The following is a 14,313-nucleotide window of genomic DNA, read 5'->3' as shown; positions in this document are numbered from 1 at the left end:
CTGGCTCCTGGGTGACAGTGGACCTTAGTCGGTCCACAGACCGTTGGCAGGCCAAAATGTCACACCATTGAGTTGCCAACAATGACAGTGGCCGTGATGGTTGTGAATGAATAAAGTGGAGCTGGGGGAGGCGACATGGACCCCCGTCCTCAAGAATAAACACGAGTTACTACCCAGGTGATTGACACAGAGGTCACACCAACTGCCACGTTCTGGCAGAACTGATAGGCCTTCAGTTCCCGCACAGGACGCCGTTTCGCTACACAGGATGTGTGGAGGGGAGTGGGAGAAGGGACGGGTTTCGATATCTCCTTGATAATCTCAGTATTTCGCTCTCATTTACCCCGCTCTGAGAATTCCCATAAAGGCTTACATAACAACTGCATTATTGCACAATACAACAAGCCACAGGTAGCGCTTATTCCTACCTGCCCTGCCATGAAATATACTATATCCTACTTGCTCTGCCATGAAATATACTATATCCTAACTGCTCTGCCATTGAAATATACTATATCCGCTGTTCCAGACACTATATCTCTGGAAGGAACATAGGATGAGAAAAAGGGAGAGACTGAGTGAGTAAGAGAAAAGAGAGTAAAGGAGAAAGGAATGGAGATGCTATCCGGACAGCTTTTCCTTGATTACAGAGCTTCTGTTCAGGAGCGCTGACTCAGCCTGACTGGCTTCATAGTAGCAGATGTTTAATATTTAAAGAAGCCTCTGCATCCTCCTGCCTTAAAGGGCATGCCGCATGCAACTCACTGTTGCTCTAGCCCTGCCCGTCGCCTCTTCCTCCTCCTCGGCTGGCACCCGCTCCCTCCGCCAGGCACTGCCGTTGGCACTGGACCATGCAAAATGAACATCTGTTCCCTGAGTGCACTGTTTGCCTTTTCTCCCCGCTCCCCCTGCTCCCTCTTCATCAACTTCGCACTGAGATACTTGTCCGACACTAACCAACGCTCATCCGCATCAGGAGATGAGCGGACTGAACGGAACAGCAGCATCTTTTCTTACAGAGCCGCTGTATGCTAAATGAGCACTGTGTGGAGGGTGGTAATTAAAAGCAATGTTGACTTCTGTTGGGTTTTTTGGTCGTTTCTGAACCGAACGGCTCCGAACAAGTTATATTGGGTCATTTACTGTAAGTGTGGGAGTTAAGGGGAGGGTTTGTTTTTATGGCCTTGCCCTATTTTTTTATTTTTTTTATTTACTTCGTTGTTGTTTCTGGCATGTGCACTGTTGACTGAGTGAAAGTTAAACCACTGTGGCCAATTCTTCCGTCGAGGACCGGTTTTCCCAGGAAATGATGTTGAAATTGAAGCCTGGCTTCTTTGCTTTTAAAAGGAAGGGGCAGCCACATAAATATCTCTTGTGTCCTTTCACTATCGCAAAGGGAATGTCCTCTCTTTCCCTCTGGCTTTTTGTCATTCTGGGCACATCCTCTCACGCTTGTCATGTTTTTAAACAATTTATTTATTCAACCGTTCCAACCGCCCTCCCCATGACACCCCTATTGCCTCCCACCCTGTTATTAGATGCTTAATTGCACAAAGCCAATGGCCCTACAGGGAAATGTGGCCAATGTCACCCCCAATCCTTCACAATTATCATTTGACTCATTTTGGGTTTCAAAACCGTTCAGCTGATTGCGCTGTATACAGTTGGGTTGATCGGAGATACAGGCCTCTGCAAGGCGATGGCCCCTGCTGTCTTCTGCTGTCCCTGGAGAGGTTCAGCGGGGAGTTCAAAGCTCTAAGCTCAAATCATGGTTGTTTCGGCTCTGGCTGTAGAATGGGCTTAGAGAGGGCTCTCTGAAAAGGCCTCTCTCTTTCAGGTGAATGAAGTCTTCTCATGCAGCATCGCTGGCCGTGGGCCTCCAAGCTTGCATTGCTGTACGGAGGCATTACGAACAGGCATTGTTTGGAATTCCTTTTGTGTGTTTCACACTGTTTAAAGCATTCGTTATTGACTGGGGGGGGGGTGTCAACAATTGAACTGAAATTCTACCCCTTGAAACACAGATATAGGTAATAAGGCCAATATTGCAGTAAATAGTTCTGTGTCTTTGGCCTACTAATCGAAAGGAAGTTGTTTAATTGGCGAACCTGCAGGTGTGTCATGCAAGTGAAAGCCCATGCCGTGAGGTGCCCACTGCCGAATGCAACTTGACTGGTCGACGTCGTGTCTCTCAGAGGACAGGGATTTCTTCTAATGGCCCGGCCTCATCTCCTGTCTCCCCTGGAGTTCCCCTGTCTAACCCTGGGCCACCCGGGAACCCGGGTGAGCTGGCACGCTGGGCGATGCTTCACTAGTTCACTGGCTGAAACAGAGTAGAGATTTTTTTTTTCCTCTCTCAAATTTGGTACTGCCACCTCGCAGGCAGGAGATGGGTTGGAGCTGTCCCGGGCAATTACTTCTCTCTTGTCTTTTGCTGAGGTAGGAAAAGGGGGGCGGCCTACGTTAGCCTGTGTTGGATTCAGCTGTGAAGTGCGGAAGCTGCTGAACATAGCCTCTGGCCCTGAGAGCCTTTGACATAAAGGCTTTTGGCTGTCAGTGCTGGTGGTCAGGCTGTAGTTCTGTATCTCAAAGTGCTGTATGGGGATTAAAGTTCAGCTCAATTGAGGTTGTTGGGAGGAAGAGGAAGTGCGATGAGAGTTCAAAGTAGGGAAATGTGAAGACCGTTGTCACTTCAGTCCACCCTGTTTTCCTGGATTCTCACTTCTCAGGCACCCAATAGCATTCACTGAAACAAGTCCACATTTAGGCTTCAGACGTGACAAATGTGTAGCCCCAGAGGCTATAGCTGTGGTTGTTATTGGACGTGGCTCTCGGGGGAAAAAAACCCTGCTACTGGGCTGCCGTTACAGTGGTTGGAACACACTTTGCTTGTGGCAAAGGCTACTTACAGTTTGGCCAGTTTGTGATGATAGCTTTACAAGTGCGGCCTAATAAGGTTGTATTCTGGGTTTACAGGGATCTGGACAGTGTCTGTGGAGCACTCACAGCAACGCTTCATACGCCAGAGGAAAGTTATCTTCACAGTGAGGGGACTGTTGAATTGACGAGCACAAGAGCTGAAAAGCTGCTGAGGCCACAGTCCGTCAATCAGAATGGAAGTGTAAACCGCTCTCCTAAAACAGATACACTGTGGCACCCCCTGCGACCGCTATGTTCAAAAAGCTGACCCGACAAAAACTCGTTCAAACTGCAATCTGGAGTGGCTCCAAACTTTTTTTCTCCCCTCCATTTTGAGATTTGGATGTAAATTCCGCTCTTGGTCTCGCGGTAAGCGTGAAGAATACCAATAGGCGCCGGTCACCTCTCAGAGCATGCAGACTGTGAAAATGCAGTGAGAGGAGAGGAGAGGTTGAGCGCATGCTGCATAATACCCATTATCTACCTGAGATTGGAGTCCAAAGGGGAGCACGACGAAGAGGCCGTGATTAGTTTTCCTACGCTGCTTCCCTCCCCTCTCCCCTTGTGGCGGTCCATGCTGACACAGGCGCAGCCAAAAAACGTTGCTACCCAGGATCCCCTGAAAGACCTGGCTTCCCACTGTGCCCGCTTCTGCCACCCCCTACCGTTCCCCACAAACAAATTTCAGCCTCACCAGCCGACCCCCCCCTCTCTCTCTCTCCACTGTTCCCTGGGCACCGAAGACGTGGATGTCAATTAAGGAGCCCCCCGCACTTCTCTGATTCAGAGGGGTAGGGTTAAATGCGGTAGACACATTTCAGTTGAAGGCATTCAGTTGTACAGCTGACTAGGTCTCCCCCTTTCCCCTTCCCCTTTCTTTCTCGCTCTCTAAATTGAATTACATGAAATTCAAATTGCTTTATTGGCATTATGTAACAAAGTACATATTGCCACAGCGTACTTTGGAAATGAGGTTATTAATTCGCAAAATATAATGAAAATAACAACAATAGTGATCAAGATTGTCAACGGGACAACCAGTAACAACAATAATCAAGTGTAAAGGACTGTGTGCCGGTGTCCTAGCTAGCTAGCAGCTTCAATGGCAGTGGGAGCGGCATGTCGTAAGTGACTCAGAGTGAGCCCAGCATGTAGTGGGAGCGGCATGTAGTAAGTGACGCAGAGTGAGCCCAGCATGTAGTGGGAGCGGCATGTACTAAATGCAGTCTGCAGATGGACCCTTCCCCCTAGCCTGCTTCAGTGGCCTTGTTGCTATGGTTACCACCCGTAAACAGTTGGAGCTAGTCAGTAAGCCAACTAACAAATTGCAACTTAGCTAGCTAGCCTGATTAAGATTGCTCTTTCAACTCACACTCTGTCAATCTTGTGTTGATCTTCAGTTGTCCATCTCCGGAGTCCGAACAGCTGGGGCTGCAGAATAGTTAAATGTCTATTTATTCAAAGGCTATGGTAATACTGAGGCTTTTCTTTCTCTCTCTCTCTCTCTCTCTCAATTTTCAATTAAATTCAATTCACTTTATTGGCATGACGTAACAATGTACATATTGCCAAAGCTTATTTTGGATATTTACAAAATTAAAATAAATTAAAATGAGAATCAAAATAGTCAACAGGACAACAGTAACAACAATAACCAAGGGTCAAAATAACCATACATTCAACAATGACAATAAGCATACAGTAGAGTACATGTGCAGGTTGACTGGTCTGTCAGACACTGTCCCTCAACTTATGGCAGGCAGTAATGTAGTGCGCTGCCAACCCACAGCTCTCTGTGTCCTCCCCCAACAGGATGGGTAGCCTATCCTCATCAGGGAGGTCTTTGAAACCTTGAATAAGGGTTTCAAATTTGGGAAAATGACACTCTCTAATTTTTTTAATTTTTTTACCTTTTGTCAGGAATTGCCGCTCCGTCTCAGGTTCTGCTGTTGTGCAGTGGTTGCACAGCCTTTCCTCTACAGGGAGCCAGGTTCTGCTGTTGTGCAGTGGTTGCACAGCCTTTCCTCTACAGGGAGCCAGGTTCTGCTGTTGTGCAGTGGTTGCACAGCCTTTCCTCTACAGGGAGCCAGGTTCTGCTGTTGTGCAGTGGTTGCACAGCCTTTCCTCTACAGGGAGCCAGGTTCTGCTGTTGTGCAGTGGTTGCACAGCCTTTCCTCTACAGGGAGACAGGTTTTCCTGTGTCTACCCTTCTCAATGGCAAGGCTGTGCTCACTGAGCCTGTACTTTGTCAAGGTTTTTCTAAGGTTTTGATCAGTAACCATGATCAAATATTTAGCCACGGTGTACTGTCGATTTAGGGCCAGATAGCACTGGATTTTGCTTTGTGCTTGTGTTTGTGTTTCCCAATAAGCAATATAGTTTTGTTTTGACGGTGTTGTAATTTGGTTTATCCTGATTGATTGGATGTTCTGGTCCCGAGTAGAACAGGTTTGTGAACTCAGGACCAGCTGGATGAGGGGACTCTTTTCTTTGCTCAGTAATGATATGAGAGGGGGTCACTGTATTTTAGATGTTTCCAAAACTGAATTGCTCTTTTTTGAGTTTTTATTATTTGTGGATATTGGCCTATTTCTGCCCTGCATGCATCGTTTTGTAGTTTTCCTCTGGACATGTCGGAGAATCTTACAGAACTCTGAAGAGTGTTTGTCCCATTTGATGAAATCTTGTTTTGCAAGTGGACCTCTCTCTCTCTCTCTCTCTCTCTGTGTGTGTGTGTGTGTCTCTGCAGCCCCAGCACTCATCCCTCCCTCTCCCTCTCTACCCTCTCTCCCTCCACAGTCTCTCTGTGATATTAATGTACAGCCTTTTCTAAAGCCCCATTGCTGGCTGTGGCGAGGGGTAATCAGTTAACCTGATTATGCCACTGATGAAATTAAATCATTTCGGTAAGTGAAAATAATAATATGAGTAATAAGTGCGGGGGAGGGAGGTTCACCGATGACATTCGCTGCAGGCCCCTGGCTTACGCTGGGAAAGTGTTGTTTTTTTCCCCCCAACCCCTTTCGGGATGGTAATAGATGGAGCTTTGATGCCAGCCTATCAGAAAGGGTGACATCGTTTGCTTCAATAGCTACTCTATCAAGTTGCATTTTACACCCTGTCCGCTCTGATTCACAAGTCCAGGTCAGGAGAAGTGGAATGATTTGAGTGTAAATGATGGGTGTAAAAACTCCATCTCAAGATGACCGTCTCGTGTGGGCCGTAGCTCGCAGAAGACGAGAAGCGGGACGTGACAGCAGGCGCGAGTCCACAGATGTCGTGTCGTCATGCGGCTGCTAAGCTTTACCTATCAGATTAAAGGCTTTGCACCTGTCTCTTGAGTAATAACATTCAAGAGCGCAGCACAATTAAAGACAATTACGGATAATGAGCGCCATCCCTGCTTTGCGCCGCCACTTTGCGGGTCCTCAGCCAGCTGCTGGATGGCGTAGATAACATATGTAATCCAACATTGCGATCGTCATAATGACACCATTTTCAGACGCACAGCCTCCGAGGATGGCCAGGGTCAGACTAAGCTGCCCAGATACCAATTCCTCTGCAAGAGCACCAACACGTAATTGCAAGGCACTGCCAATTTCAAGCATCAATGGGACACGTGTTTTCTAAAAGCAACAGTAAACAAAAGCCATCTACAAATATGGGGGCGACAACCGGTTTGCATGCTGGGTAAAGTATGCTTTCAACGTCCCCCCTCTCCTGCGAAAGCCAATGTAACCGCTGAGTGATCGGAGATGTTTTTAGTCTAATGGATAAGGTTCGTTTGAAATCTCTCCAATTAAGGATAGGTGTGGGGGTTAGTGCATTAGCCGTAGCCCTAAAACAAAAAACAGGCATGGCAGGACTGCGGAGCTGACCCGGGCGGGGGTGTACTTGCTACCTGTGTAAAAAAATCCAGTCGTCGCATGGCTGACGAACGCATGATGATGAGCGATGAGCGTTCGGACACCCTTCTGGCGAATTAAACAATGGCTTTGTGCAACTGACCGATCGGGTCGCAGCAGGGCTGATTTGATTTGTTCCGTAGAGTTGCCATTGCGGAGAACACCAGTCATACACAAATATAATCGATGCCAGTCCTAGGATGCCCCCAGGGAAACTCTGGGTACAATCAACTCTCGTCATTGTCTGCTCTCCCTCTCTCTCTCTCTCTCTCTCTCTCTGTCTTTTCCTTTCCCTCTCTCAGGCTGGCTGACCCTGAACTAACATTCTTTTTTTTTAAACAGTGATTTATTTATTCTTGCATGGCAGGTTCTATCGGCAGGGGAGATTGTATCCACCAACAATCCCGGGGAAGCTAATAGCTTCCGCATGGTATTTACCAAGGAGGGAGATTTTTCAGCTGCTGTCTCCGAAACTGGGAACGGCGGGTAATGATAGTGTAATTGCTCTGTGATTCCTCCACCCCGGTACTTTTTGTTGTCCGACTGCTCGTTCGCTCCGTTTACCCACCATCCGCCACTCCGAGCTCCTCTCGACATCTCTGCACTGATCCCTGCGTCACCCACCCAATTGAATTATACTCAAAACCAAATTACTCGTCGTATGTTCTTGTGGCTTCATTTACTACTAGATGTGGTTTGAGGAGTCGCTCTCCCACTTCCAGGCCGTTGAGGCGAACTCAATGTGTTGTAAAGCGTGGATGGATGCTCAACGTCAGATATCTCCGAGAGCCTCCTGGAGAAGTGGGACAGCATAGCCTGCCTCTTGTGGGGGAAAACACAGGTCTGTCCTGCCAGTATAACCGGAGGGTGTAGCGTAGTCCCACAACTCTTAACGCGTCTAACACATAGTACATTGATGTCACAGAGGGACTAGTAGAGAGCGAGAGAGTAAGGGAGACGCACACAGCTCTGTCCCATCTTCAAGTGTGGGATGAAATACAGGCTCGCTGCAGCGTTCAGCCCTCAGGGGAACCGCAGTACAAAGAGATCATACATCAGCATTCGTTAATAATCAATGGGGAGGATTCGGCATGGAGCCTAAAACAGCACAAATGCCTCTCATTCTTTTGAACCAAATACTGAAATATTTAGTCTTCTCTGCTGGTGTCAGTACCCATGCTTGGAAGTCTGTGAGGGGGCCTACTTTAGAGGCCTCTCGCTCATGCTTTCTCTCTCTGTCTGTTTCTCACTCATCTTCGCTCTCTTTCTCTCCAACCTCACTTTTTTTTCTCTCATTCTCTCTCTTCCTCTCGGATAATCTCTCTCTCTCTCTTATTCACCCGGGATAGCTGCTTACCCGTGCTTGTACAACTCTTCTCCGCGACTCAAACTAAACTGACTGGCCTTATTTCCTCAATCAAGCGGTCTCCAGGAGTTGACATGCCCGTCATGATGTCTGGCAGTTCATGTGAGGTCATTGTCCGTACTCTGAAGATAAGAGATGACCTCTGCTGTAAGGTTGACCCTGTTTTTCCCTCACAGTTGGCTCAGTTGCCGGAGGCGTCTGATGCATATTACACTGCAGGGGGTAGTCCCAGGTTCTCAATGCCCAACCGTGAGTCACGACTCAGCTCTCCTGAGTAGAGGTCAGGAATGAAGACGCTCCAGAGACTAGCAACAAAGGGAGATTCCCCATTCTAATAACACTTAGCATTAAATGCACTGCTAGTTGTGAACCTCTTAACTAGCCCCTCGTTGCTAGATAGCGCTAAATTGGTTCAGCGTGCATGACCAAGTACTACAGTAATTGCTAAATTGCCACAGTGTAAAACAACTGAATGGCTAATTAGCCTTCTAGTGCTGTATGTGTTCCCTCCCTGTTCGAAAGTGCGCTTTGACTAGCATTACTAGTGTTTGTTTATGGAAAGACCAGTGGTGATAGACAAGGCACTTCTCTAATCGTAGCCGTGAGTGTTGTTGTGTCTTGGAGTGTGGTTGGGGTGGGCTTGGTGGTACACAACGGGCACAAGCTGTTGTTTATATTTGTTTGAATACTCACTCACAGGTACTTGAAATTCAGGCTGGGTATTCTGTATTCTAATTGGTCAGCTGTGTTTGTGTGGGTTGCCGCGCCTCCTCAGATTGGCTCAGCCCAATATACCCATTTAGAATGAGGAAGTAGGAGGCTGTTTCTGGGATTACAAAACATTTGCCGGTCAGGTTTGCTTTTTCCCTCCTCAGGAGTCGGGTTCCAGCGTGAGTAAGGCCGGGACTTCTTGGGCCTCAGAGGAGTGTAGTTTTGTGGGTTTATCAATTATGATCCCAATATGCTCTATTGGTTTATTGGAGTTGATCTGTCTCTGCGCCGAGCGTAATCCCAAACTCTAGAGGTGTAGCTGTCTGCCGTTGTTCAGATTAGGATATTCGGTGACTGAATGGCCACTGTCCTTTAGGCCTGTGATAAAGCATATTAGAGGATACAGTTAGGGTGCTGATCTGTCATCAGGTTATACAATCATGATATTTAAGGAAGTATTGTTTGTTTTTTATATATCCTTCATGCTATTTTCTTCCCTATGTGTAAGTAGAGGTATGTGGATAAAGCTGTGTTAGAATGAGTACAGTGATCACTCTGGTGACTCTCACGGAACACAGCCTCCATTTGAATTAGTCACATTAAAGCAGGACATGTATTGCTTTAACCAACTACCTAAGAGTGTTGATGAACGATAGCCATTTAGGTACTCTTGCTTAGACTCACTGTGGAGTCGTGCTACTGCAGTAGTGATGTAGCTAGTCAATTAATTTCTCCGGTATACATAACCATGTCTCTTTCCTTTGTCCCCTCTACAGAGGACTTGCTCCCGACAGGATTCCCCAACATAGACATGGGTCCCCAGCTCAAAGTGGTGGAGCGCACACGGACGGCCACCATGCTTTGTGCTGCCAGCGGCAACCCTGATCCAGAAATCACCTGGTTCAAGGACTTCCTGCCCATAGACCCCAACGCAAGTAACGGGCGAATCAAACAGCTGCGCTCAGGTAAGGAAGTGATGCACTTTTTTGCTTGACTTTCTATGTCCTGTTGCTTAGCTACACCTTCAGCTGCCCCGATTGATTTTGAAGGATTTTGAAATGGTACAAAAAAAGTGAGCGCACACGATTCAGTTTGTGAGCGCTATAGCTTAGCCCTGAAAAGTTATGATTGATACGCGATGACTGGCAGGATGATTTTGGGCTTGATACTGTTCAATACCTCTGATCGAGGGCAGGACTCGCTCAAAAAGGATTCACTAGGACTCAGAAATGTGTCACAGAGAGAGAAAGAGAGGCTTGGTCTAGATGTTACCCCCACAATACTGTAAGAGGTGCCGCCGTTGATTCAACTTTATTGAGAGACCCAGTAAATAAAAAGTATAATTATATACCTAATTAAATGACAGCCCAAGAGAGGCCCCAGGCAACAGGGGGTAGATATTGTGGGTCGATGATTTGTCACCATCAGAAAAATCCAATGCATCCCATTTGATTTGCAGCTGCTAATGTAAAAGGGTGAACAACACTAAATAAAGAGTCTGATGCAATCGAGTTCTTGCCCTATTTATGATCCCTGCAAACTACGCACAAAAACACTTGATTTGTATCCACTTTTAAGGCTGGCTAGATATGACCGAAATAGAAAATTGCAGTTTTTATGGACCTTTGACTCTTGGAAATGTAGCAAACAACAAATGCCTGTTTTCTATGACCTTTGGCCCACCAGAAGTTGTAGCTGAAAATATACACTTCAATTTCACCACAAGAAATCCCATGGTGTCAAACGAAAGTGTTAGCTCACTTAGATGATGTTGTACAACTTTCCGAGTGCTCCGTGTCCTGGTGTTAGTGGACAGGGTTTACCCTGTGGGGGTATCAGGAGCTCTCCGAGTGCTTTGGAGTGCCGAGGTTGTGTGCAAAATGCTCTTGACTTCCCTATCTGAGGACAGCAATCCACTGTAGGGGATTCCTAGGAAGCAAGTTTTTTTCCCTTAACTTATGTTAATGTTTAGGGTCATTTTAGCACACAGTCAGGGCTCTCCCTGGGCTCTAACCTTAGGAGGCACATTCATTTTTCGATTGTACGGGCAACCATGCATACTGAAACATGATTAGGCTTGACATCCTGAGATGTTTGTGTGTTTGCACCTTTTTGCTCATAGTGAGGCTCAAAGAGTTTCAGAGAAAGGTGGGTGCGGTGGGTTGGTACAGTATTTTCGTCTTGTGAGCTGTCTGATATTGTACACCTCTACCCCGTGTTTGCGTCTCTCACTTGTCTCTCTGTTTCACAATGTCTTTACTTTTCTCTGCACGTCTGCTTTTTGCACCCAGAGCGGATTGCCTCGCTGTATCTCTGTGTGTGTTGTGTCTTGTCTGTCTGTTGAAACGATGACGTGTCACTCTGAACACACATCATGCAGACTTCAACAACCTCCATTTGACCTTCAGCTGACCCACAACAGCTCTCACAACTAAACAATAACAATAACAATAACAAAACGGGACAGCAACATAACTAATTCAACCAAATAACTAATTCTCTAACCTCTATTCGATAATTAAAGTGTCTAAAATGTAAAAATGTACTTCCAATTTTATAAATACATACAAATACATTGGTTTTGTCCCTGATATGCATCACAGATGATTTACCTCCTGGCATTTTACAATGAATAAGGCATTTGGCAAATTACATTTTGTCAAGTAACAGTAATAAATCCAGAAGAATGAAATAAAGTGTAATTAAATACAATTTTAACATTTTCGATTTTAAGTACGGCAGTTTTACACACAAGTAAAGAAGTGCTACATTTACTCAATGATAACATCTTCACTACCTGAATGCCTGTATGAATATGACATTTTGTGTGAAAAATGTCGTGTAATATTTGCCTTCTCGGGAACCCACCTAAACAGTGTCATTCCAGAACTCTATCTGGTACTACTCCCGGAGTAATACCAAACTGTAAAATAAATTGTTCTGTTTTTCCTTCTATCTGTTTGTTTTTCTGTTCCCCTGTTAATTTCCAGAAGCCTTTGGTAAGTGTCTAAGTTCACAAGCCCCCCCCACTGTCCCCGAAGCAGATGGCATTTTAACTACTTTTAAAATGCATGCCCCACGTCCTCTCCCCCACCTTCTTCCTCCCCATCTTCTTCCCTCTGTCCTTTTCCTACCCTCCCTTTTTTTTTTTACATTAATTTTTTATTTTTACTTTTTCTCTATTCCCTCCCACTAATGTGAACTGTCTTTGGCTCCCAGATTTGAGTAGAAAGGTGAAACAAGGACAGGAACCTGGGTGGGGTGTGTGTTTGTGTGTCCCTTCTCACCCTCTACTTAAAAACAGTACTATGTTGGCCAAGCTACTCTCACCTCCTCTGTCATATGTTTCTATGTAGACAGTTCCAAATGCTCTGGCGTAGAAGTTTGACTCGATTATTGAGGTGTAGGACAATGAGATGTGTGTACGAGTATAAAAATATTAAGATGACCTAAAAATCTTAATATTACATTTGTCCCACCAACACACACACACACACACACATGAGAAAGCACACAGTCGAGGGCTTCAGTGAACCTGTCTAAAAACGCTTGGAATGTGTAGTGGTGACGGGGTGGATTGGAGTTCTTTCCAGGTTTTGGGGGCGTTGCAGGAGCGTGGTGTGGCGGAACCTTCCAGCCCCCACGCTGTGTCCAGCTCGACCTTCCCTTCTGTGCCAAATATTTTCTCAAGAAATACTGTTGCTGCTGCCCAGTACTCCCCCACTGTCTTTTAAAGCTTCGTAGCCCTTTTTTGGGGTTGGTTATTTACCACATTTCTACACTACTGATTTTATCAGAGGCCTGCGTTTTAAATAACTCTATTATATTTTGGGGCAAATTAAAGGGCGTTTCAAATTCATGCCTAGTTGTCTGGTATAAAGGCCTGTTCTAGCGATGATAGCTTTGGGGCCCGACTCTGTTGAAGACGGCTTGCTGTTGCTACTGCAGACCCCAGTCCACCAGCAAGCTGAATTTATGCTTGATGAGCAAAGGCCTGCGCACCCAAACCCCCTCAGCTGCGATCATTTCCAGTCAAGCAGCTGAACTCTCATCTTTAATTCCCCTTTTCAAAAGGAACGGAGCAGACGCTTCAAACGCTCAAGGTAGAAGAAATACTTCAATATTGTTTCTCTCTTGAGGTGTGAGAGATGCGTTTCGGATTCCATCTTTGTTCAGTGAAGTTCGGAGGTTGGTGCTTTTTTTCTCCGCCGAGTACGCCATGCCTCTCTCAGTTTGTTTAAAGCCGAGGCATTCATTAACTTTTCGTTTTGGTGCCAGGCATCTCTTCGTCAGTGATATATGGGAACGTATCCAGGTGTGTGTACAGCACTCCTGACACTGCCGACAGTGCCCTTGGAGACATGCATTTTTAAAAGCCGAGGAAGAAAGCTAGAAAAGTTCCCATGGTGGTTAAACTTCCTGAATAGGGGCTGTCTTTTTTTTTTGCCTTTGTGTGATCTGGTTGCTGGTTGGCTGTTGCTGTAGCCACTTGATATAGCTGCAGGCAGACTTGACCCAGGGGCGATTCTGAGATTGATGGGTCCCTCAATGTGGATTGGGGGGTTGGGGGTGGGGGGTACTGAGCGTTCAGCAGCTTACTCTTACCCCCGTCCCTCACAAACACACACTACCATCCTAGTGTCACATGCCACTGTGTTTACCATGTACAAAGATGGCGATTTTATAGCCAGATAAAAAAACATGAGCTGCATTTGGACGCAGCTCGTGTAGTGTTGAGCCTCTGGAGACAGTGCTGACTGCTGTACTGGCAGAGCTGTGATATTTGCATGCAGAATCCCCGAGGTGAGTTCCTCTGGAGGTGTGAAGGAGGCCTGACATTTCTCTCCCGTCCCCATGGCTCCTGACCCCAGGCCCTCGCTGGCCTTGTCAGGCCGGGCAGATTAGCGAGAGAGAAGCGAGGGAGGGAAAGAGGGAGCGAGAGTAACGTGGGATGCGTACATATTCTTCAAGAATGAGGTCTCTATTCAGTCTCTTTGAAGCAATGGTTTGGCATATGACAGGTTTGGCCCTAAGATACTGGACGGTTCGGCGCTACAAGCCTGCTGTGGACTTTTTTCTACACACACACACACACACACACACACACACATACAAATTCTGAAATACTAATGTGCATACACACATCATAGATACAAATGGTGGGCAAGCACAGATGCACTAAACATCACAGAACATCATCCAGGGCCAGGGATAGAACAGTAGGAGCTGGCATGATTCAGTCAGACAGATGTACAGATGTGGTGGCGACCAGGTGTTGTAACATCCAGGGTGCCAGGAGCCCAGAGGGGTCTCCATGGACACGAAAAGGTCATCCAGACATCCGGGAGGGGTCAAACCCTGGCACTTGGCCAACCAGCCCACTTTTTTCACACCTTTTTCCACTCCACCTAG

At 46.5% G+C, this 14,313-nt stretch overlaps 1 protein-coding gene across 25 annotated transcripts in view; it reads left to right on the top strand.

The window, feature by feature from the left end:
- LOC112250622 (receptor-type tyrosine-protein phosphatase S-like) overlaps positions 1 to 14,313 on the top strand; it is a 271,665-nt gene that overhangs the window by 152,059 nt on the left and 105,293 nt on the right. For 16 of the 25 annotated variants that reach the window (XM_042321927.1, XM_042321928.1, XM_042321926.1 and 13 more), the window contains 2 exons: positions 9,678 to 9,866; positions 11,892 to 11,900. In XM_042321927.1, coding sequence (XP_042177861.1) covers positions 9,678 to 9,866; positions 11,892 to 11,900 — 198 coding nt within the window. The remainder of the gene's footprint in view (positions 1 to 9,677; positions 9,867 to 11,891; positions 11,901 to 14,313) is intronic. The other 9 variants (XM_042321935.1, XM_042321934.1, XM_042321947.1 and 6 more) reach the window with 1 other exon arrangement.

Source organism: Oncorhynchus tshawytscha, linkage group LG05 (genome assembly GCF_018296145.1).
Source record: "Oncorhynchus tshawytscha isolate Ot180627B linkage group LG05, Otsh_v2.0, whole genome shotgun sequence".
In the NCBI taxonomy this organism is placed as follows: domain Eukaryota; kingdom Metazoa; phylum Chordata; class Actinopteri; order Salmoniformes; family Salmonidae; genus Oncorhynchus; species Oncorhynchus tshawytscha.
The sequence above is the reverse complement of the archived record's forward strand: the minus strand, read 5'-3'. Positions and strand labels throughout refer to the sequence as shown.